Here is a 23,033-nt window from a genome sequence, read left to right as displayed (position 1 = left end):
GTGGAAGCAGTAAAAGAAGCATTTGCCTGTCCATATCTCTAGTTTATCATTATTTTCCAGATTTCCATTTGTCTATATGGTTAAAGCAGACAGCAGTCAGAGGTTTTTGCCAGAGAACATTAAGCGCTGGGATCTGTAAAAGTACAAAATCTCGGTCTGCATTACAATTTATGATTCTGGCCTGAACAACATATTTCTTCAGTTTGTGCAGACACCCTCAGAAGGAAATCAAAGCCACAGAAGTGAGACGAACATAAATATAGCCTGTTTTTGGTCAGTGTTTGGCTTTCCTTTGACATGACTTGTCTGCTGTTGAACTTATCTGGCGTTATTCTTACATAGCCAAAGTTTTGAGTACAGCATAAAGGATTGACCACACTGCAGTTTATTATTGTGAAGAACTGCCTACTTAGACAGAAAGAGACCATCTGAAAAGTGACTGAACACAGTATGTGTTTTACGCTCCATTTAGAGATGAGTTCATCTGAAACAGTTTATTATACCAGACAATCTAATTCAAATTATGGTAAAACATCAGCCAGCAACTAACAGCATAGAAATCACACAGACTTTTGATCCCACTTTGGCAAAGAAGCATTTATTGTATCGAACTGATACTGAACTGAACTTTGTTTTCAAGGATGGGTCAGAAATTGCATAAAAGCCATTCAATCAGTTTTACTTTTTTGGTAGTGCTTGCGAGTTTTGTGTTTAATACGCATCAGACATTTAGTGATCAGACTGTGAGCTAGTTGTGGCTGAATTTACTCTGACCATAGTCTAATACAGGGAAAAAGTCTTTACACGCAGACTATAAAATGCATCAGTATAGGTAACGTCTCTGATTTCGCCACACAGCACCCACAGATTCAAAAGAAATCACAGTACATCAAATACCTGTGCTGTGATGATGTCAGAATGCTGCATCAGTGGGTCAATGGAATACGCATTGCCAAGGTAACGTCTCGTTATGCTGACATCACCCTGCTTGGTGTATAATGTGTATACAGTAGCTAGGTTTTGTGGCTGAATCTATGTGATTTGTAATGCAGTATGGGAAGCAGCTGTATTTGAACTACCAGGAAGCCATGAGACGCACAGAGGCCGCTCATGACTGGTCCTCCCTCTCCAGCTCCAGTATCAAGTCTGGTTCCAGCTCCTCCAGTCTACCAGGTGAGTTCAGCAGTGCAACAGCAGAACTATAGAAATCTCAAATGAGATTTAACAGGCTTGTGTAATGTTGTCTGTGTTCACCCATTTAGTCAACTTTTTGATTCTTTCATGCAAACAGAATCTCAGTCCAACCACTCCAGCCAATCAGACAGCGGTGTGTCAGAGACCACATCCTCTGGTCATGTGCGCTCTCAGAGTGTCGTCAGCTCCATTTTCTCTGAGGCATGGAAGAGAGGCAATCAGGCAGATGAACCCAAGGTGACCGTTGAAGAACTTTACTAGTCTCTTTACTTGCGCTGCTTTGTTTCACCTCTGTTTCTTCATCATGGTGTCATTATCATCTCTTCTGTGTCTTAATCCATTTTGAAAGATCTATTGTTTGCAATATTATATTCAAGAAATAGGGTTCACAATATGTGCAATACACCAATCAGCATTAATCTGTTTTATATTAGTTGTAATGAAAACCTGAAAGAAAATATACGCATATACCAAGCAGAAAACAATGAGGTTCGTATGGTTTGATGGTGTCAGTGATATAATTATAGTTCTGATTTTGTCCAGTTTAATTAAAATGCTCTGTCAGTGGAATTTGCTGAAGTAGGATATGGCATAGTGTCAGCTACGTCCTAGTAGTGTTAAGTTTAATTGCTAAGAGGACAAGGGCAATTTAAGCGGCCCTTTGGGTAATTGTGGGACATTACTTGTATCGCACTGTCCCCAGATATATTACTTGTTAATTGGTCCCTTCTCTGTTTGTCTACCCAGGATGAGAATGTCAAGTCTGGAAAGGCTATACATTGGTGGGGATTGAGGTTAGGAGTGTGATAAAACCTCACACTCTAGCTGTTTATATTTGATATAATCCTCACATGTGAACCTCTAAAGCAACTAACCACTGATATGATGTGTGTGGTGGGCAGTACAACGTAGTTGTTTTTTGAATGCTGGGTAATTGGGGGCTGGTGTGAGACACCTACTGTAATAGTTTTTGTTAACTCTTAACAGACAGCGCACTGGTGTTGTATTATGAATAACCTGTTATGATGTTTGGTGTGTTTTGGTTTGGTATGTGTTATAAATGATACATATTGTCAGAGAAGGTAAGCACGACAAAAAAAAATGTATGCACACACTGAATTGCTGTTGTCTTAATTGGTTGTTTGGAAGAGCAGATCTCAATTAATACTAACAGTTCTTAGCTCCTCCCTTAAGACTTTATAACATTTCCTATAACATTTCATGTTATTTCACACTTTTAATTGCACTGTCTGTATAATATCTTGTTGCACACCATTAATATATATCCTTCAAAAAAATTTATGTGAGACACCTACTGTAATAGTTTTTGTTAACTCTTAACAGACAGCGCACTGGTGTTGTATTATGAATAACCTGTTATGATGTTTGGTGTGTTTTGGTTTGGTATGTGTTATAAATGATACATATTGTCAGAGAAGGTAAGCACGACAAAAAAAAATGTATGCACACACTGAATTGCTGTTGTCTTAATCGGTTGTTTGGAAGAGCAGATCTCAATTAATACTAACAGTTCTTAGCTCCTCCCTTAAGACTTTATAACATTTCCTATAACATTTCATGTTATTTCACACTTTTAATTGCACTGTCTGTATAATATCTTGTTGCACACCATTAATATATATCCTTCAAAAAAATTTTAATCAATGTGAACTAGATCTGTTCTAATTGAATCATTTTTGTCATTTCCACAGATGAGAATGGATGGCCCACCAGCACAGCATGCTAGAGCCTCTTACCCTCTACAACTTCCCCAACTGCCCCAATCTCTCCAATCTCGTAGCAGCTACAGTGGTGTGTCCCCAGTGTCCCCCTCCTCGCCACCATCTCCACCAGCACCTCCCCCTCTCCCCAACCCCACGCACCACTCCACCCCAGTTATGTTCACTAAATACAGCACCCTCGCTAGGTTGCAAAACATCTCCCAGGCTCCAAGTCATTACAAACAGACCCCCTTACTGGCAGCACAACAGCAACCTATGCCCCCAACACCGCCCCCACAGTGTCTCAAACCTGTAATGAATAATATGGCAGATACTGCCAGCAGTCCTCCTCCGCCCCCACCACCACCACCTCCTCCAGAGATGCCAGTGCCAGGGTCAGCCATGGCGGTGTTGAAGCATGCCCCCTTCAGCCCCCAATACGCTGCCCCCCCACCTCCAGAGGAAGACCAGCTGCCACCCCCACCTCACCTACACAGCAATGGCTACTTGCCTCCACCACCACCCCCAGAACAGTTAAAATACCCACCTCCCCTCAGCACCAATGGGCTCCAGCAGTTCTTAGCTGAAAAGTTCCCTAATATGACCTATGACTTCTCACCTGTCCAACAAGATGAAGAGCCTCCGCCACCTCCTCCAGTGTGTTTCTCTCCGCCCCCTCAGCAGTCAGGTCCACCTGCCCCACCTAAAACATTCACTGGTGGGTTTCCACCCCAAACGGCTCCGAAACCCGCCCACAGCATTTCCCCCATTTCCCCTGTGCCACCTTCTTTGTCTCCAACCCCTTTGGCCACCATGAAGAAACAACAAAGCCTCTCCAGTGGTCACAGCCCCAATCAACCTCCACCTATCCTTCCCAAGCAATATAGCCTTTCTTCCAAAGCTGCATCTGTATCTGCCCCCATCTCTCCCACCCAGTCGCTTGTAAAGCAGATTGTAAACCAGTTCCCTGACGCCCCTGATGGATCTAAATGTCCCATATCTCCTCCTGTGGTAAAAACCAAACCAAAATGGCAGCCAGGAGGGCAAGCTCAACCACAATCTCCTGAATTTCCTCCACCCCCACCAGAGAGTACCCTTGAATTCCCTCCACCTCCTGCTCCAAGTCCCCCTCCTGCCTCACAGCCTTCTGGCAAGATGGGATCACCAATCAAGAAGTCCCCATCGACGTCGTCAAATTCTTCTACTGGTTCAGGAGGGAAGAAGCCCCCTCCAACTCCACAGCGCAACTCCAGCATGATGTCCACCTCTTCTATTGAGTACCAGGAGTCCAAGAAAGTGGAGGATTTGGTCAGCATGTTTGCCCAAACCAGTCAAGCCCCTCCCAGCTCCTTCTCAACTCCATCCTCTACGACAGGATCACCTTCCAAGGACTCTTCCGCAGGTCTTCGTGCACCACCAAAACCAGGCAAGATCAACCTGGCTAATCTGCCTCTGGCTCTCCAGGGTAAGCCAGGTCAATATCAGCAATCCAGCTCAGACTTCCCCTCTCCTCCTCCCGAATGTGACTTTCCCCCTCCACCACCAGACTCAGAACTCCTGCCTCCTCCACCTCTCCCATCAGAACTGCACACCGGGGCTCCTAAAGTGGCCGTGGTGAACCCTCAACCCCAACACTCCTCCAGCTCCACATCCTCATGGAAGCAAAGCTCCTTGAAGAAAATGCCCCCTCCGACTATGCACCGCCGCAGCAGTGGCCCACCCGAGCCACTTGCCCTTTCTCCACCTCCTCAACAGATGCCTCTGTCCTCTTTTAACTCTCAGATCCCACCAACTTCCCCCAAGGCCAGTCTGTCAATCCAGCCCAACTTCTTGGAAGACCTCAACAGAACTCTCAAAAGGAAGTCCATGACTCGACATGGCTCCCTCACGTCCTCGAGAATCTCGGCCAAGCTGGAGCCAGTAACCACCATGGACGATATGGCCCTTCCGCCCCCTCCTCCAGAGCTGCTGCTGGGCCAGCAGAAAAAGGGCGGATACATGAGCGCCAACATCTCAGGCTATGCAACATTACGGCGGGGTCCTCCGCCGGCTCCACCCAAACGGGACCAAAACACTAAACTGACAAGTGAGTGGTAGTTGGGACATGTGCCGAGTACGGATATGCCACTCTCCTTTTCCACTCCGTTTATCTTCAACAGCTGAAATGTCTGCATTAAAATACTGCTCATTTTAACCCCCGATTATAACCACAATATGAAAAAGCCAAACCATCTATACATAAGCTTTTCTGCGTGTTTGTGCCGCTTTGCTATTAAGTGTAGCAGATATACAAAAAACGGAGAAAAAGAGACTGACATTGTTATTATAGGTACTGCATGGACACTGCTGTGAGGAGCAAAGGGATAATGTATATGTATGATAAAATATATGTGGAACAATGGGGTGGGAGGGAACTTGTACTTTTTTATATGAAATTATTTAATACCTGAAATATATTCTTATTTTAAAGTTTAGTTTTGAAACCCTTGACTGTAAACGTTAAACGTGAATAGAAAATCAGGGTTGTTGAACCGATGCTTGTGTGTGTGCGCATTTCGTCTGAGTGATTTGGTTGATCCACTCTCAGAAGAACGGTCGAGGGCCTGGTAATAGTGCCGCCCTTGCTTGTCATTAGATGTGCAAATCCCAATGTGGGAACTGCACTTGTGTAGCATACATTCTAAATGAAGTATTCTACCACACTTTCCACATTTAATTTAAATGGTTTAGAAACTTCCACTTAAAATGTCAAGAAAGAAAAAAAACAGCTACCATTGTTATTGATAAACTGTTATGTTGTGTTGCTGTGGACCCTTACTTATCATGAAGATGTCCAAATGTTAGACAAAGATGAAAATGAGCCTGTTGCCGCTTGAGTACATCTCGGCGTGTAGCTGGCCTGTGAATGGGATGGGATGTGATGTCTGTTTATGTTGGTTACATTGCTATCTGTCTGTACATACAGCTGCAGTTCCTGACTTTATCAATGTGCGTTAGCTCTGCATGAGTGAAACACACACAGTAGGAAGTGATGTCGTTCTCCTTATTTTGACCTCTGTCTATACTCAGTGCTGTATTAAAGTGTGTCACATATCTGGAACATCTATTTCTCATGTCATGGCAATGCCACAATGTACTGACGTTAATCTAGCATGCATGCTTCCATAGTATGGTTGCCTAAGATTGAGCACTTTGTAGGGTTTTAAGACCATAGCCACAAAATAAAAGGTGTCATGTCAAGTTTACTTGACTTACAATGCAAAAAATTCACTGTGTGCCTACTATCATTGTCATCCCTCTAACAAACTTGAATGCGTAGGTTGAGAAAACATGTACCTGTTGGTTTTGCATCTCCAAAAGACTTTAATTTTGAAAGGCTGAGCAATGAAATTTAGGAATAGATAGAGTTCTCTTTACAGGGAGGAGTACAGAGCTAATGCTGCTTCTTAAAGTCAGGAACCTTTAGTTAAATAAATGGGGAAGTAAATGTCTGTTACATTTAAAGTGAACAATATAAATGTGTAAATCACACAGAATGTTGTCCAAGTTCTTGTTATTTTGATGGTTTATTATCATCATACAATTAAAAGCTTCTTATGCTGAATCCTCTGATGTACAATGAATAACAATGTTAGTCCATTATGGACAATACACTATATAATACATGCATAATGTTTTAAAAATCTACAAATATAGCTAGCTACAGATATGCGTTGCACACGTTTATATGCCTGATTAAACTATGATGGAACTGTAAAAGAATGTGCCTTGGGTTGAACATTGCTCAAAAGATTAAGGCTATACTGCAGCAATTAACTACACACACTTTTAATTTTACACATTTAATTTTATAAGAGACACTCCTTGTTTGTTTACCACAGAATGTACAGAGAAATAAGGAGATCATTATTTGATTATAGTATTTTCTTGGTTGAAAATGTATCTTTTTAAAGCAAAACAATTCCATGTAAAGTTACTGTTTTATTTGAAACATCAGTTGGAGGTCTATCTGTTTGTCTGTCTATTTTAATCACATTTCATGAACTCACAGTAGTAATCTCGAACAGTTAAACTCTCCTCGACACAGAATGATTCCTGAAGACAAAGAGCCCAGAGGAACCCGTCCTGTCCGCCGGATAATGACCTCTTCACTGCTGGACTCTGAGCTGGACCCAAGCGCAGCTGTTTCAGCCAGACAACTGATGCCCAGAGGAGCTACAGAAATGCTGCCAACACGCACAAGACTGGAGCACAATTTCTTTGACTTGAGAAAGAAAAGAAAAGGTGAGAAATATCTTAGTATGATGTTGGTATTAGTGAAGTGTATGTGTGACCTGCAACAACCAGAAGGGAGACAGTAAAAACATTAAACCTTGTCTTACCGCAAGACGTCCCTGTTTGAAATGGCAATGATTCCTGTATGGTCTCCTGGTATATTTCAGACAGACTGTCTCCTTTCTTCCGAAACCAAGCAGGATATCATATGTATTATCACGTCCCAGTGTGATCTTCGATGACAAATATCAAATGAGTCTGTCATTTAATCTGTTTTCTAATGCTCTTCTTTCAAAATAGTATTAATGTTTGATAACATACAGAGCCCTGCTGAAAAAAACAAGAAAAACCATCACATAATGTGTAATGGTTTTACTGGTTATATAATGGGAACTACTGGTAATTGGTCACCTTTTATTGGATTGTTAAAACCACTAAATCTTAATGGAATATTTCCCAAAACACACTACAGGAAACCATTTTTGAATGGTTAAAAGTTGATGTTTGCAATGTTTATAATGGTATTTGTAGTGAAAACCATTATAATTTTTTTGTGATGGTTTCTATTGTTTTTTCAGCAGGGAGGTCAACTTCCTTGACTTTCTAAGATTATTTAGGCTATAGTCTTGTTTGCCAGAAGTTACAAACCCAAACGTTAGGCTAACCTAAAATTAACCTACATTTATGGTGCTTTTACTTTGAAGCTTGACAGACGTCAAGAATGCTGTTTAATAACTTAATAACTTTTGTGTTTAATCAAAACAGCATACAGATTTGAAGCCGAACGAGGGCAAGTGGCTATATATTGGTCGCATAATGTTTGTTTTTTGTGAATACATTTTTAGCGAGGGTTAAGTGTAACCCAGTTCTTTGTTGACTTGTTCATATAACCACTAGAGGGCGGTAGTGCACTATGAGAAACTGCTTGACTTTGTTTTGCTGAGAGGATTCCTGAGGCTGCAGTCTAGCGCTAGTATTTGTTGTTGGCAGATCAAATAGAAATTAATATATCTTCTTTTTTTTTTTAAAGAAAAGTACATATTATTACCTTTCGGGACCCCACTGCTTGTTGGCCTGTGCAGGTTGAAATTGCTGGACTGCCTGTTGACTTTATCGACAGAAACCTTCAATGCCAGGTTAGCCAGATGACTGAAGTTATTTCCAAGCTGCCCTGTTTAATTAGAGTAAATGATAACACTATCATAACTTTAACTAGTCAAGTAGCTGTCAGCTGTTAATGTAGTTACTCTAATATTCAGATGTTTGAGGTTGGTAATATTTTTTAATTTTTTTGGAATAAGTCTCTTGAGCTTACCTGCTGAAAAAACAGCTAAAACCAGCCTAAACTGGTTGGTCTTAGCTGGTTTAAGCTGGAAGTAGCTGGTTTTAGCTAGTCTCAGCCTGGCCAGGCTGGTAAAGCTGGTTTTAGCTGGTTGTTCCAGCTGGTCTCCCAGCCTCACCAGCTAAGACCAACCTGACCACCTAAGAAAGTGGCCAAAACCCCTCTAAAACCAGCCTGCTGACTAGCTATGGCTAGATGACCAGCTAAAACCAGCCAGCTGTTTTTTTCAGCAGACTGCACAGCCTCACCAGCTAAGACCAACCTGACCACCTAAGAAAGTGGCCAAAACCCCTCTAAAACCAGCCTGCTGACTAGCTATGACCAGCCTAGACCAGGCTAGATGACCAGCTAAAACCAGCCAGCTGTTTTTTTCAGCAGACTGCGTTTATTTTGATCAAAAATACAGGAAAAACAGTAATATTGTGAAATATTATTCCAGTTTACACGGACTGTTTTGTATTTTAATATACTTTATACTGTGTTTTAATATGCAATTTATTCCTGTGATGGCAAAACAGAATTTTCAGCAGCCATTACCCCAGTCTTCATTGTCACTTGATCCTTCAGAAATAATACATGCTAAATTGCTGCTTAAAAACATTTCATATTATTATCAGGGCGGAAAACAGTCGAACGGCTTAATATTTTCATGGAAACGGTAGCCTTTCCATGGACATTTTTATTAATATGAATGTTTTCCAATATTTTTGGATGAATAGAAAGTTCATTCATTTATTTGAAGCAATATTAATATAGGCTAAATATCCCAAAATATTTTCTAACTTTTTAATAAATGCATTTACTGTCACTTTTGATCACTTGAATGTGTCCTTAATCCATAATAAGGGAGAGAAAGAAAGAAAAGAAAGAAAAACTTGACTCAGAAAAAAAGAGCAAAAGCTGTCACTGGAACAGTAACTTCTCATGTAGGAACTAATACTTTAGGTATTAATATGCATCTTTTAGGGGTGAATAAGGAAAAAGAAAAGAGTACCTCTTAAAAAGGTACCACCCCACTGACAACTTTTGTACCTCTTTTCTGAATGCTGAAAGGTGGTGTACATTACACATATTAAAATATTTATATATGATATTTTATGTAAGACGTGCAATAATGATGTTAAGCACTATATGATTGTTAATGACTTGAAACATTTCTAAAGTGTTACTAAAGAATTGAAGTCATTATTATGTCCGTATAATATTTCCAGAAATTCTTTTAGATCCCCATCTTATGAACTTCATTAAATCATGAATGTTTTCTTACCTGAGACACAGCAGCACTGAAAGAAGAGCAGCAGAATGTAGGCTGGTGTCATCTTTTTTCTTTCTTTCTATAGTAACTTCTCATGTAGGAACTAATACTTTAGGTATTAATATGCATCTTTTAGGGGTGAATAAGGAAAAAGAAAAGAGTACCTCTTAAAAAGGTACCACCCCACTGACAACTTTTGTACCTCTTTTCTGAATGCTGAAAGGTGGTGTACATTACACATATTAAACTATTTATATATGATATTTTATATGATAAGACGTGCAATAATGATGTTAAGCACTATATGATTGTTAATGACTTGAAACATTTCTAAAGTGTTACTAAAGAATTGAAGTCATTATTATGTCCGTATAATATTTCCAGAAATTCTTTATTTAGATCCCCATCTTATGAACTTAATTAAATCATGAATGTTTTCTTACCTGAGACACAGCAGCACTGAAAGAAGAGCAGCAGAATGTAGGCTGGTGTCATCTTTTTTCTTTCTTTCTAGATTTCTTTTGTAACGCACTTCTGCTCTTCTCACTGTGTGAATGTATTTTTCTCCACTGCAGTGCTCAGTAAACAATCTTCCAGCGATGCAATGTCACAAGCCCTGCCTTGGCTTTAACCACAAAGTAAATGCTTTGCAGTTTTAATTGAGCTTTTCATAAAACCTGAAGACATTATGGTTTAGAGTCTGAAAATGCTGGATGATTATTTCACAATGGCTGCATATATGTGGCTTTTTGAAATGTCAGGGCTTGTGCAAAATGTACATTAAACATTTTTTTAAAACATGACTATGTGTCATGTGTTTTCATCACTCGTTGTCCTTAATTTGTACATGCTTAATCTGTTTGTACATGTCCTTCATTTGTACATGCTTAATTTTCATCAGTAGTAAATTGAACACTTTCAGAGACATATGACGTGTTTGAGCAGCTAAAGGGAGCCAGGAGAGACTGGGCTGGTTGTCACGCTTTTACTCGGTGAATATTTCTCACAGTGGATGTATTCTTGACTTTAGTGTCAATTTCTGTACATGCACATATTTTCTTGTCTCTGATTAAAAAAAAGAAAAGCTATTGAACTTTTTCCATCATCTTTGCCCAGAAATAAGGAGACAGCTTATTGCCTCAGTAGCAATATACTGTCACACTATACGGGGCAATTTGTCACAATGGAACCTGCCATAAAAGTATTGCATTTCACAAAACGTTAATTTTGGACTGCAGTTGTGTGAATTACATGTGCATTATTGTGATGTTTTTTTTTTTTAATCAACTCCCATTCTGACGGCACCCATTCACTGCAGATGATCCAATGGTGAGAAAGTGATGTAATGCTACTTTTCTTCAAATCTGTTCTGATGAAGACAATAAAAACGTCAGCAAATTTTCATTTTTGGCTTAATTATTCCATAAAGCATTCAAAATTAATCATAAAAAAATGTTAAAGGTAACCAAACGTACGAAAACTTTTTTGGCTAACAGATTTAATTGTACGAAATTATATAATAAAACATGACAGCCTGCCACAACCTGTTATTTGAGATCAATCCTTTTATCCTGGAAATTATCATAATTTTTTTTTTAAGTTTAGTATTGCTGACTCGTGTCTTCATGTGGTTTTATTCACTTGTTACCAAACCGTTATAGTAAAAATATGACAATGGAATTTCTATAACATTATCCTGATTTGAAACGAACGTACAGAAAGATACTGAGATGTAATCCTTGGGATATAACTCCACTCTCACGTGGATAACATCTATAGAACACCAATATTCTGCTGACTCTGTGCATTTTTCTCGCCTCACTTTTGATTCCGACTAAACAGAACTGCTCATTTGATATCTTGTTTTCACGGAGCTGAGGTTTGATTTTCACACTTTCACACAAACATTCACTTCCTCTTTCCTTGTGTAGGTGCAATTTTTGTTGTGTGGATACTGCAGCTATTTAGTACTTTAAAAATAAAATAACACTATATAAAGACGTGAACAAGCCTGTATATGATATAAATATGTTGAGAATCTCGTAGCTTCATCAAAGCAGAACAAGTCTTCTCTGCAGCTAACAGCTTGTGGGCGTCTGAGTGTGCAAACCTCCAGCAATCTTACGTACGTCTCGAGCCATCTGGGCCCCTGTTCGCTGCCAAGTTACGTAAGTCTGAAAAAGAACATGGGCTCTGCACTATAACAACACCATCTGAGGAGAAGACATTTCACTATAAACTTCCGCAACACAATCAAGACAGCATAGAAAGTCGTCAAAAAAAAATGATGTAGCTTATCATCAGCACAATTGTTCACGTTTGAACAATATCTGGATCTGTACACTTTTGTGTCTGATGTCAAAGGTCAAACATTTCTGTTAACTAAGAAAGCTCTGAGCAAGTGCCGTTTTGGAAGAGCCATCAAACAATTCGCATGGAAAGTTCTAGTACTGGGAAAAAAGGAAGGCTCACATTTAACATTAGAGATTTTGCACATTAGTGTTATCCTCTCACACATGGAAATACTGATGTCCATACTTTTTATTCAGTTATATTTGCACACAATATAGAGTTAATGGGTTTAATTGTTTACAAAAATTACTCTATTAAAATATATGTCAACACTGGTGTTCAGAGTGATGTGCTTTCAGACAGAGGTCAATTATCCCTCTAAACATCACATTTGGCCAGGTATTGCTGGGTAGAGAGATACGCTCACCTGGCTCTACCCTGCTTTAAACAACAGCCATCTGTTCTTTACATAAGATTCAAATTAAATTTCACTATGGAGAGACACAACATGGACACACTTATTTTAGGACCTGCAAAATGGAAAACTTTTTTAGTAGCTGGAGAAAGAGAGATCAGTGATTGTCAAATAGTAGCTTATATACATTTCAATAATACTACAAAATGGCACAATACATTTAGCATAAACACAAACAGCACCCAAATTAATACTGTAATATTTGGACTTACTGTCCATGTAACATGAATGTCTTTGTGTATAAGAGGTCATCAAGAACAAAAACGTGATGAACTAATTAAATATGGGGTTCTAACACTTTTTAACATGTTTTTTTCTTTCTAGATGATCATGATTATTGGATGATTTTTCAATGTCAGGTACTAACATGAATCAATAGACAAACTATATTATTGCGTAAATGTCTCAAAATGTCCCACAACCAGAAAGATGTTTCATGCAGGCATAGTTGCGGTTTTAGAAACTGTAGAAAATGTTGAGAAGACTGGAAATCACTACTACAGATATTTCAGGTTTTCCATGACTGTGGGAACCCTATAAATAAAATGTGAAAGGAAAAAAAAAAAATGTAAATAAGGTTCATTTTTATTAAGCATGCAGTCTATGAAGCACTACATACACTTATCAAATATTAACCAAATGGTCAGCATCATGACACAATATTTAAATGTTAAACAAACAAACAAACAAAAAAGTAAAACTGTTTTAAGTTCATGAGGTTACTAGATCTGACTAGTACTGCATGTGTGTTGGGGCTGACCGATTCTCATGGGGGGGGAATTAATAAACATTAAATATATTTAATGATTAAGTAAAAAAATAAAATAAAACCAAGGTGAGACCTTTGTGCAAATATTTCCTATATCATCAATCTGGCTCAAACTGATTTTTAATTAGATGGGAGAGAATAAATCAATCAATAACTTAATCAAAACACTTTACAGAGACAAATTAAAAAACCTTAAGCTGTCACAACATGTAATAAATAGAAAGCTACTTCTCTATATTCACTCTTTCTGTTCAGTTCCACACTTTGCTTGTTCCTTAAAACACATGAATGTAATAAACTCCCTTTTTGAGCCTGCCCTCACAGTAAAGCACACCCTGAACACACCTCAGGCCGTTCAGAAAACAATCCATTTCAGAGACATCAGTCAGCCCCCGTCCTGCCTTCCAAAACACTGCAATTCTGTGGAATGAGCAAAGGTTATGAAATATGGAAAAATAAAAATGTACCCACACTAAATCTAGCTCATGCATATCCTGAACTTCAAACTCTGTATCCTTCATTCAACAGTAAACATATTATTGGCTTTTATTCATATAATTTTATTTCTCTAAGTGTTTCCTCAGTCCTTGGTGCAAAAGTCTGGTCTGCAACATCTGGATGTTCAGCTTCACATCGCTTCCTCTTTTCTGTTGCACCTCTCATCTCTGAAGTCTCACGGCCTGTTATTAGCATGGTTTGTATGCACACATGCACTCTTCTGCAGTGTAAGATTAGCGCTGGTGGGCGTCGAGGGTTGGGGAGAGACTGAGGACACTCTCACTCCGTGTAGTGCATGATGGACTCCACGTAGTTTCCAGGGAAGAGTCCTGTAGTGTAGTGCATCACACCTTCAAACCAGCCATCATCATTCTTTTTAATGACATAGATGATGGCCCCCTCCTGGAAAGACAATTCATCTTCCTTGTCCTGCATGTAGTCGTAAATTGCCACCACTGAAAGCAGGAACAACAAAGAGACAGTCAAGTTACAAGGTAAGTTACAAATGACGAGGCCCATGTGGAATTTTTTTTTTTTTTTTTAAGATTGCTTTTTGGCATTTTTGCCTTTATTTACGATAGGACAGATCAGAACTGAAAGGAAGTGAAGTGGGAGAGAGATAGGGAGCGGGATCAGGAAAGGTCCTTGAGTCGGCATTCGAACCCGTGACAGCTGTAGTGCAACGACTGTATGTCGGCACACTGGCCACAAGGCTATTGGCGCCGAACCATGTGTGCCGTTCGTTTAGTTTTACAAATCCCTTGTGTTTTTATTACATTTTAGTGCTAATTTGATGATTCTTTCAGTAATTAATGAAGTCCTATTTGGAGAGTAATTGTGCAAATGCACATGGGGACATCTGTAACAAATTTGCATTGCACCTCAGTGATACATTTTGTGCATTTGGAGTGCGATTTCTTCATGGTGGAGGATTGAGTACTGTGATTCTACTAACCCAGGAACACATGGTCAGTTTCATGATTGTTAGCTGTAAACAGCTGTCTATTATTGCTTGGACAATTAATAAATGTATATATTTTATTTGAAAATAGGAAAATAATTTCCTATTTATTATTTTTATTATTGAAATACCGATTTTAAAATAGGAAAATTTAAATGCTATAATTTAAAAAGCTTTTGTCTCGCATTTTCTTTCTCAAATAGATGGATATCATTAAAAAATGTGGAAATTCGTAGAATCAAGTGGACCAAAACTTGTATTTACACAAGGTAAACATTTGACCCAGCTACTTGCTCGACTAGTATAATCAGTTGTGCATGCCCTAATTTATATTAATATACATAATATTTAAAAACTTTGATACCATAGAAATAGCCCATTTTAAAAGTTTACTTTTTTTTTTCTTCTTAATAGCTCCCTTTCACTACAGTGGAGCGATGATTAAAGGTGCAGTAGGAGATCTTGGAAAATGCTAACTTTAGCCTGATAGCACTGAAAGCGTACGTCCCACCCTCCCTGCAAATCTCCGTTCAAAGCCACGCCTCCTGAACGCAGGAACCCACACAGACCAGACGACCAGAGACAACATTACTACAATACATCATATGTCAAAACTTTATTGTAAAGTTAGTAAAAGTACTACAATACCAGGAAGGAAGATCAGGTTGTTGATGTTTGTCTGCCATTCTCACTCTGTCTGCACAGAGTACGCTGATGACATATCCTGTCTGCGCAGAGGTATGCTAATACATGTTGACAGGCAGGTAGGAAAGTCAATCAAAATGCTCGGAACGAGCGTTTTGACTGGACGAACATTTCTTGATCCTACGCCTTCCACAAAATATATAAATACATATAAATAAATTTAGACCACTTAACTTAAAGGGTTAGTTCACCCAAAAATGAAATTTAGCCCATTATTTACTCACCCTCAAGCCATCCTAGGCATATATGACTTCCTTCTTTCAGATGAATCCAATCGGAGTTATATTAAAATTTGTCTTTGATCTTCCAAGCTGTTTAATGGCAGTCAGCGGGTGTTGCAGTTCATCAGACCAAAAGTAGTAAAATAAAGCGCATCCATCTATGATAAAAAGTGCCTCACATGGCTCCGGGGGGGGGTGAACAAAGGCTTCCTGTAGCGAATCGATGCGTTTTTGTAAGAAAAATATCCATATTCAAAACGTAATAATCACTTTAATCTAGCTTGCGCCAACAGTTGAACACAGAAGCAGCTCCAGGAGGATGACGTAAGATGTAGGCGTTGCACATGCGTAGGTGAGTCTCGTGAAAACCAACGTTTGTTTACAGGAGCAAAGGAAGCCCAGTCTCCTCTTGGATTATATCGAAATCCTCCGACATTCTTCTTTACAAATCCTCGTTTTGTACTTCTAATTAGTGACCGTATTTTTGATCTCTCCGTTGCGCTTCCGCGTTCGTTACTTCTGAGCAGCGCATGTGCAACACCGACCTCATACGTCATCCACCCGGAACTGCTTCCGTTTACAACAGTGAGCGCAAGCCAGATTAAATTGATTATTACGTTTTAAATATTGTTATTTTTCTTACAAAAACGCATCGATTCGCTACAGGAGGACTTTGTTCACCCCCCAGAGCCGTGTGAGGCACTTTTTATTATGGATGGATGCACTTTATTTCACTACTTTTGGACTGATGATCTGCAACACCTGCTGACTGCCATTAAACAGCTTGGAAAATTAAAGACTCTTTTTAATATAACTCCGACTGCATTAGTCTGAAAGAAGAAAGTCATATACACCTAGGATGTTTTGAGGGTGAGTAATTCATGGGCTAATTTTCATTTTTGGGTGAACTAACCCTTTAATGATTGCTATCGGGAGAGTCTTTTAAGAGACTTTTAACCAGCATAACAAAAAAATTTTCTGAAGACAATCAACTATTGCACCTTTAACATTATTCTTGTAAACAGTTTCCTGAATTTTATTATTAAAATTGTCTTTTTTTTTTTTTAAATGTGTGCACAGTACCGTGAAGTGCAGCAGTTATTATACAGTACTTGCCAGTGGTCAAATAGGATTTACAAACCAACATTTCATCAAAATATGTTCAATGTACCTTTCTCCAAGTATGTTTGTGGAGCCCAGGGTGGGTCTTCTTCAGCGTAAGGGTCAGCGTATTCCACCACAGAAGACTCCTCTTCCTCATAGTCTTCTGGAGGTAGAACTGGGTTTTGGGTTTCCTCAAACACCTGCTCTTCCGAAGGGGGAGGTGGGGGAGGCACATCTGAAACTGAGAGATGAGAAATGAACAGGACACCACACGGACCAGGACACATTTAGACGAGAAGGCCATGCAAGCTCATGGATCCATGCAGAAAGCACAAGAGGTAAATTATGATATGGATGTTTACTGTGAGAAAGAAACAGTGATATAATTTTGACTCCTAATATTGTCAGACAGACAGACGCATACACACATGAATGCACCTGTGTAAAAAAAAAAAAAAGAAGATAATGCAATCAGCCTGCCTTTAATATATCATACAAAAGAACTGTTTTGTATTACCTATGAAAATAATACAGTATGTAATGGTGGGGTGTAACACTACACTCATGTCACATTCACTTTTAAAGAAGCCAAAAGAAGGCTAATATAAATAAATAAATATATATATATATATATATATATTTTTTTTTATTATTATTATTACTAAATAATAATAATAATTGATAACTTTAAACATATCAAAACTTAATTTTTGATTAGTAATATGCATTGCTAAGGATTTCATTTGGACAATTTTAAAGGCGATTTTCTCAATATTTGGTTTTTTTGCACCCTCAGATTTCCAAATAGTTGTATCTCAGCCAAATATTGTAATATCCTAACAAAACCATACATCAATGGAAAACATATTTATTCAGCTTTCAGATGATTTATAAATCTCACTTTCAAAAAAATTGGCCCTTATGACTGGTTTTGTTGTCCAGGGTCACATATAACATTAATATAATTAATAATAAAGACTTTTTCATTTATAAAAACAGGTAGATTTTAATCAATTGACAGCCCTGAAACCAGGATATATTTTCATGCTTTCAACAGCAAGTCTTGCGATGAGAAGCCACATTGAGCTGAACGTGTGTATGAGTGTCTCTCTGAATGCAGGAGGGTCTCATCAGAAAACCTCAAAGCCACTTACTGGTTTCCTGTACGCGAGCCACAAAACCCGTCAGTGGAAGCTGGGGTGTGATCTGCAGTACAGAGGGGGGAGGGGGGGCCACTGAGGCTAGGCCACAAGACCACAAAAAGCACAGAGGAAGGGGGGAGTGTGTGAGCATGAACCAAGATAAAGAAAGTGAATGTGAAAGGGAAAAACAGAAGACAGTAGGCAGTTAGTTTAGTGTGCAAACACTGTCTGACAAACAGGAAGTGGTCACCTTGGAGCAGAAAGGATGAAGGGTGAATCTACACCAGCTAGAGAGTTCAAAGACTAACCAACATACATCAAAGCACCAATATTAACTGCACATTATCTGCACTACATTAACTGCACATTATTATTAAGAACCTGATGAGAGAGATGTTACTACAGAAAAAAAAACAAATGTGGTAAAGCAAATATATGATGGTGTGTCAAATACAAATGTTAAAAGAAAGTAGACTGCAGGTAGGGGGTCCATGATGTACTCCATCTCAGAGAACAAATGAAACTGCCTTTGACGAATCACCAGAACAAATGTTCTGAAAGACGTCAGGTCTGAATAGTGAGAGCAGTACCTTGGTTCTGATTGTAATAGGGCCCTCCGTTCTGCTGGCTGGGGGGCATGGAAGTCTGACCCGAGATTGAGGGCAGCCGGCGATACGGCAGTGAACCCCCCACTGTGGGCGCGATCTGCCTGGGGATGGGCCTGTTCATGCTGTAGAACTGAGGACCACCTGCATGAACAACACAGCCATGAGATGGAGAAAACACTGACTGCAGACTGATCCACCTTTATTCCCTATTAACAGTCAAAAAATAAATGAGAAGAATTGTGAGAGGTCTACAGTCAAGACCATTCAAAAACAAGCATTTTGACAATGACCGTAAATGTCATGAAAATTAAGTTTAAACTGATCTGGACTAAGGAGGTTTTCTTACTAGATCTTCTTGGTGTGGACCAAAGTACATTTGATGATAGCAGTACAATTTCACAAGGATGGTTCGCAATTGCCATGAATAATCTGGCCTAATTTGGAAGGTGGGATTTGCACAATATTTTTAATAGAGTGCTGCAGGAATAACACTTTTCTTTTTGTAATATATACTGTATATATTTGTAATTTTTGGCATTTTCACCTGTACTATGATAGGACAGATCAGACCTGACAGGAAGTGAAGTGGGAGAGAGATAGAGGGGCGTGATCAGGAAAGGTCCTTCAGTAGGGATTTGAACTCGGGAAAGCCTGTACACTGCCTACAAGGCTATCGGCACCAACTGGAATTATATATTTTTCTAAGCCAAAACATTTTGCATTTGCATTTAAGCACTTCTGGTTCCAAGTCAGTTTTTTTAATGTTTTTGGTTAAATGCCTGAAATAAGGTCTGTGGTCAATACAAGCTCAATTTTATTTTTTGATAATATGTCATTTTAATACGTAATATGTAATTTTTTTTAAAAGCTTTTACTTGTCTTGGAAAAAGGTAGTTATTAAATGTCATTAAAAATCATGCTGAACTCTCTAAATCTACTCACTGTTGCTGCCTACAATTGTGCTCTCACAAATTTTTCTAACTCAAACTTTCATGGAATGTGTTTTTAAATAAGCATAATGGTAGTGGCGTTGAAGTCATGTCATCATGGTGTAGTTTATTTATACTCTACATTTAGCTTTTTACTTTTGGCAATTGTATTAAGGCTTTATAAATTCATAAAAGTTGTGTTTACTTGAAGAATATCATGATGAATAAGATGCTTTTATGATAAGATGTATATCTTATATGACGCTTATACTGATAAGAGCTTATTTTCTGCAATAATCCAAACGTCAACGGAAAAATCCTACTGGTTTTCGTCAGGGGAACCAGGTTGATGTGAACGCCTAGTAAAATTACGTCATCACTGCAGGATTCCAGAGAAAAAACAAAAGCCATTAATCAGCTTGTATTTAAGTAACATGACACTAAAAATAATGCAACACGTAATCTTGCTTAAAGAACGGTTGTACTCAAGCAAAAAAGTTTGCATCTTTTTTCTCTGCCAGTGAAGTCGCAGTGGTACTTTTATAAATGATTAAAACGACAATGTTTGAGTTGGCACAAACAATGAAACAATGTGTGAAAACCTGCAGAGACTCATGAGAAAGCAAAATGAGTAGGACACAAAGACCAAAAATTCACCACAGAATAATGTGATGTATCAGCAGGTGGGGAATGAAACAAGGGCAGAAGGTGTGACTGATGGGCTGGAAATGGGCCGGACAGTGGCGGACTCACCTGTCCCAGGGTTGATGCTGGATGTAGCACTAGCTTCAGCTGAAGCAAGGGGTGGTTGAGAGGGAGGAGAGCCATTATCTGGGGTCAGAGAGCTCTCAGTGGAGTCGGGGTGAGTGGGGAGAGATTCAGGGATTGAGGTGGGGTTGGCTGAGGGTTGTGTGGGGATTAAATTAGAGGACATAACAGAAGGCTGAGTGGAGTTAGTTGGAGCTGAGGTTGTGCTGGCACCAGCAGCTTGAGGGTAAAAAAAGGAGAGAGGGAAGAAACCAAATGAGAAATGCTTTTGCATTTCGCTTAAAGGGAACTAATGTGGGGCATGCCAGAAAGATGTCTTGCTTTAACCCCAAAGTATACTTTGATTTTGTACACATATGCTAGCGTTTGTGCTGTTACAAAAATCAAATGGTGAGAGTACTATTCTGGTGACAAAATTTGTGTCACGCGCACTGTGTATACCCTCGCATATGCATAAAAGCGGAAGCATACTTTGGCATTAAGTATCAGAGAACATGATAGAAAAAAGACTGAGCTAAAAATCTGGTCCCAATTCAGCTTTTGTGAAGACCAAGTATATCAGCGGTTGCTAATCTTGCTCCTGTAGGGCAATCCTTTCAGCATTTTAGATCAAGCCCTAATTTAACACACCTGAACTAATTAATAAAGGTCTTCAGGTTGACTAGAATCTTCCAGGCAGGTGTGTTGAAACTAAGCTCTGCAGGACATTGGCCCTTGAGGATCGGATGTGTATGCAAATCTCATAAAAAAAATTCCTTGTTTCAGTCATTTGACAGTAAAAACTGTGATTCCTGAGTTTCACCCATTCAGCAAAAAAAAAAAAAAATTATTTAAACATTTACTTATGTCAGCCAAGATGCTGTTTCAATACACAGAAATAAACAGTAAAGTGAAAATGTACAATAGGCACTATAAAAATAGTGTATTATATTTTATTGTTCTTGTAGCTCCAACAACAGTGCATGGCATTAGCAACAGCAAGGTTGAGGGATCAGTTCCCAGAGAATACATGGCAAACACGTGGGGGAAAAAGTCACTTTAGATATACATAAATGTGAACGTTATTCTACCAACCCATAAGTACATTTTCTGAAGCTATAAGATAGGTTTGTGAAGAAAAGACCAATATTTCAAGCAGTTGTTCACTGGAAATCTTGACTGAAAACTACAGCATCTTTTCTAGCAGTTGACACCATAAAAGGACAAGAACTACATACAATTTTAATTAGTTCTTGCTTGTATCATCAAAAGTTTTTCTGTGGAAATATAACTGAACTCATGTGTTCCATAAAAACAAAAAAATACAAAATTGGAGCAACATGAGGTTGAACAGATGAAATTATTTTATCTTTTGGATAAACTATTGTATTAATGTTCTTAGCATTTGAATCTTGATTTAAAGCCAGTGATTAGCTCATACCAAGCCCTTTTTATAACTGATCAAAAAACAAATGACCGCAACCAGACTGCAAGCGGTATATGTGTTGTTAAGTGTGCTTTCTGTGATGAAGATGTCACCTGGGAAGGCGCTGGGTGGAGAGGGTGTGGGAACAGCGATTGGAACACCCACACTGCCGCTGCCGCTGTTTTCACGACTGCTGCTGCGACTGCTGGGATGACTGCCGCCACTGCTCCCGCTGCTGAACACACGCTCCAGATTACACACCTCACACACACGTCTCATGTTATACACATACTGACATCCAAAGACTCACACACACAGAGACAACAAAACCGATGAATCATAAGCTCTCTCAAACACACATACATCACACAAACAATGAATCACAAATGAACCAACAGCTCACACATAACAGGAATACACAGCAGCATGGGTTGGTTCAGTGTCTATGACAAAAAGAACATGATATGGCAGCATTTGTGAGTCACAGAAAGAACGGAGAAGCAACCGCAGAGACTTTGTGGGCAGAAAGAAGCACACTCATAGCCTGCACTCATACTGAATGCACAAATGCTGAGCACATGGGGCACAGGCTGCATGAGATAATGTGCTTGAGATGCAGAGAAAAGAGCAAGAAGAAATCCACAAATCAATCAGTAATGAGCATGAAGGTCCTTGAGACACTTTTTTGAGATGAAAAGAAAGACAGCAATGGCAGGCAAATATAGAGCTGAAGCAGCTGACAAGACATACATTAAATGGCTGAAGAGAAAAACGAACTGTCAGCATCTTTAGAGTTAGCAGCAATAATTATTTTCTAAGTCGACATGAAATAGACATTCACCTATTTTTTAATGCATATTACTGATCTGACCTTGCAATTTTGATCATAATGTCATCGCTTGATCGTCCAGTGAAAATGGTTCTCTCTGGCGACGGATGCTGAATTTTTTTCTAATCCTTTAAAGGGGTCATATGATGCGATTTAAATTTTTCCTTTCTCTTTGGAGTGTTACAAGCTCTTGGTGCATAAAGAAGATCTGTAAAGTTGCAAAGACTAAAGTCTCAAATCCAAAGAGATATTCTTTATAAAAATTAAGAGTCAGCCACACCTACCTAAAACGGCTCGTTCTAACACACCCCCACATATCTACCTCACTATGTGGGAAGATTTGCATAACGCCGGACAAATGTTCACGCAAAGAAAGGCGGCGTAACTTTTATTCTTGCTGTAGTTTTGTTGTTTCCGCCGCCATGTCGTAAAGACGCTGTGTGCTTCATAGTGAAAGCGAAACTACTTTGTTTGGTAGGACGATATCTGCTTCGTCATGCCTAGAGCTGATCCGTGCTGGTCGCTGAGGAAATACAACAA

At 39.1% G+C, this 23,033-nt stretch overlaps 3 protein-coding genes across 15 annotated transcripts in view; 1 reads left to right on the top strand and 2 right to left on the bottom strand.

Annotated features, from left to right (window-relative positions):
• raph1a (Ras association (RalGDS/AF-6) and pleckstrin homology domains 1a) overlaps positions 1-6,181 on the top strand; it is an 82,375-nt gene extending 76,194 nt beyond the window's left edge. For all 3 annotated transcript variants that reach the window (XM_016287288.1, XM_016287287.1, XM_016287290.1), the window contains 4 exons: positions 859-957; positions 1,053-1,173; positions 1,292-1,431; positions 2,907-6,181. In XM_016287288.1, the coding sequence (XP_016142774.1) occupies positions 859-957; positions 1,053-1,173; positions 1,292-1,431; positions 2,907-5,012 (2,466 nt within the window). In that variant the 3' untranslated portion in view covers positions 5,013-6,181. The remainder of the gene's footprint in view (positions 1-858; positions 958-1,052; positions 1,174-1,291; positions 1,432-2,906) is intronic.
• LOC107596536 (secreted phosphoprotein 24) lies at positions 5,177-9,853 on the bottom strand. Its single transcript, XM_016287291.1, has 4 exons — positions 9,800-9,853; positions 8,249-8,361; positions 7,298-7,423; positions 5,177-7,179 (listed from the first exon to the last, which is right to left on the bottom strand). The coding sequence occupies exons 1-4, from the start codon at positions 9,849-9,851 to the stop codon at positions 6,961-6,963; spliced, it is 510 nt and encodes a 169-aa protein (XP_016142777.1). The 5' UTR covers positions 9,852-9,853; the 3' UTR covers positions 5,177-6,960.
• Positions 9,854-12,343: 2,490 nt separating this feature from the next.
• The window catches only part of abi2a (abl-interactor 2a), a 54,999-nt gene continuing 44,309 nt past the window's right edge, over positions 12,344-23,033 (bottom strand). Inside the window, exons 7-12 of one of the 11 annotated variants that reach the window (XM_016287271.1) lie at positions 21,778-21,899; positions 20,245-20,478; positions 18,545-18,703; positions 17,967-18,053; positions 16,880-17,053; positions 12,344-14,276 (exon numbers count right to left, since the gene is read on the bottom strand). In XM_016287271.1, coding sequence (XP_016142757.1) covers positions 14,101-14,276; positions 16,880-17,053; positions 17,967-18,053; positions 18,545-18,703; positions 20,245-20,478; positions 21,778-21,899 — 952 coding nt within the window. In that variant the 3' untranslated portion in view covers positions 12,344-14,100. The remainder of the gene's footprint in view (positions 14,277-16,879; positions 17,054-17,966; positions 18,054-18,544; positions 18,704-20,244; positions 20,479-21,777; positions 21,900-23,033) is intronic. The other 10 variants (XM_016287273.1, XM_016287272.1, XM_016287275.1 and 7 more) reach the window with 10 other exon arrangements.

Source organism: Sinocyclocheilus grahami, unplaced genomic scaffold (genome assembly GCF_001515645.1).
Source record: "Sinocyclocheilus grahami isolate Dianchi unplaced genomic scaffold, SAMN03320097.WGS_v1.1 scaffold220.1, whole genome shotgun sequence".
In the NCBI taxonomy this organism is placed as follows: domain Eukaryota; kingdom Metazoa; phylum Chordata; class Actinopteri; order Cypriniformes; family Cyprinidae; genus Sinocyclocheilus; species Sinocyclocheilus grahami.
Note: the sequence above shows the minus strand (reverse complement) of the source record. Positions and strands in the feature narration are given on the sequence as shown.

Excerpts from the sequence above, each read along its gene's own strand:
- LOC107596536 (XM_016287291.1), bottom strand. The coding sequence starts at position 9,851 with ATGACACCAGCCTACATTCTGCTGCTCTTCTTTCAGTGCTGCTGTGTC. Across the intron at positions 8,362-9,799 it reads TCAGTGCTGCTGTGTCTCAG|GGCAGCTTGGAAATAACTTC; the intron begins GTAAGAAAACAT and ends CTAATTAAACAG. Across the intron at positions 7,424-8,248 it reads ACAGGCCAACAAGCAGTGGG|ATCACACTGGGACGTGATAA; the intron begins GTCCCGAAAGGT and ends TTGTCATCGAAG.